The sequence below is a fragment of the Buceros rhinoceros genome, unplaced genomic scaffold (genome assembly GCF_000710305.1).
Source record: "Buceros rhinoceros silvestris isolate BGI_N320 unplaced genomic scaffold, ASM71030v1 scaffold8807, whole genome shotgun sequence".
In the NCBI taxonomy this organism is placed as follows: Eukaryota; Metazoa; Chordata; class Aves; order Bucerotiformes; family Bucerotidae; genus Buceros; species Buceros rhinoceros.
Window position 1 is genome coordinate 55,757 of NW_010420391.1, and position 1,222 is coordinate 56,978.

Sequence of the window (1,222 nt, forward strand, 5' to 3'; positions counted from 1 at the left end):
AACTCTTTCTTAGCCATATCCTCAGGGGCTATTCCACAGAGTCCAGTGGGGTAAAGATGTCCTTTTAATCCCTCTGTCTAATCCTCTCCCCAATACAGGAAATATTCATGAGACACAAAAAGTCATCAAACGTCTAACGCAATTACTTCCTGAGAGTTACCATCACTTAGTTGTGTTGTTGCGATCACTAAGGTCAGGCAGTAACCCTGGTCAAAAGAAACTACTGTGTTTATGAACAGCCACAATGTTACCCCCGACACTGACAGACAGGAAAGGTGACCCATAGGGTATTCACATCAAGGCACAAACAACGCCGTAAGCACCTAATAACGTACAGAGGCAGGCAGCATGCATCCTCTCCGAGGATACTTCCTGCATCAGAGCGCAGCCAGGTTACTAGAAACCAACTGAGGACTTCACCTGCTTGGCTGTAAGCTCCAACCCTCAGCGGTTCCGTAAATAACTGTCGGGCCATAGGAAGATGCTACAAAACGGCAGAAGTAAGAACAGTCTTGCCCTGTGTCCACAGGCAATTACAGTTACTGGTGCCGGGGGAGCAGAGCAGCCCAGTTTCGGCAGGGAGGCCTTTGAGAGCTCGCAGGGACTGTTGCAGTGGGAATTCGCTGTGCCGTTTGAGCGCGGGGGCTGCCAACGTGCGAGTACGCTGTGAGAGGAAGCGAAGCGAAGCGGGGGAGCTCTGCCTGTGTGTTTGTGCCCTCAGCGACAAGCTGGCTACTGGCTGGAACACCACACTGGAAATGCCTGCCTGGGCAGGCGGGAGCTGGGTTTAGAAAACACATCACCAAGCTCTCAGCAGTAGCCAAGCGTTGACAGGAAAGGCTTGACAAAGCATGTGAGGAGTAGCGTAATGGTTACTATTTCCTAGAATACGAGAAGTGTCTCTTAGCAGTTGTCTGCATCCTCATATCCAACCTGTCTTCCCTCTTTGATAAATTTTATTGCAGCCAGAGCCCACAATTAGGTTTTGACAGCTCTTCCCTTTTTACAGGCATCCTGTTCTTTTCATACATGCCTGGCTAACTTCTTTAGATTTCATTACTACTGTGGATTGCTTTTCATGTCACTGAGCTAAACGGAGACATATTTTTTTTCCTTCCCAGGAATCAAGTGGGGGAGGGTGTCCAGCGCATCCAGGCTGTGCAGAGAAATACATACACAGCATATCATTTTGGTTCCTGAATCAGGATTAGACTCAGCGAGA

General features: G+C 48.9%; 1 protein-coding gene across 1 annotated transcript in view; it reads left to right on the top strand.

Moving 5' to 3' along the window:
- SYT9 (synaptotagmin IX) overlaps positions 1 to 670 on the top strand; it is a gene marked incomplete at its 5' end in the record, with an annotated part of 29,839 nt that extends 29,169 nt beyond the window's left edge. The window contains one exon of the mRNA XM_010139295.1: positions 530 to 670. Coding sequence (XP_010137597.1) covers positions 530 to 670 — 141 coding nt within the window. The remainder of the gene's footprint in view (positions 1 to 529) is intronic.
- Between the last annotated feature and the right edge of the window lie 552 nt (positions 671 to 1,222).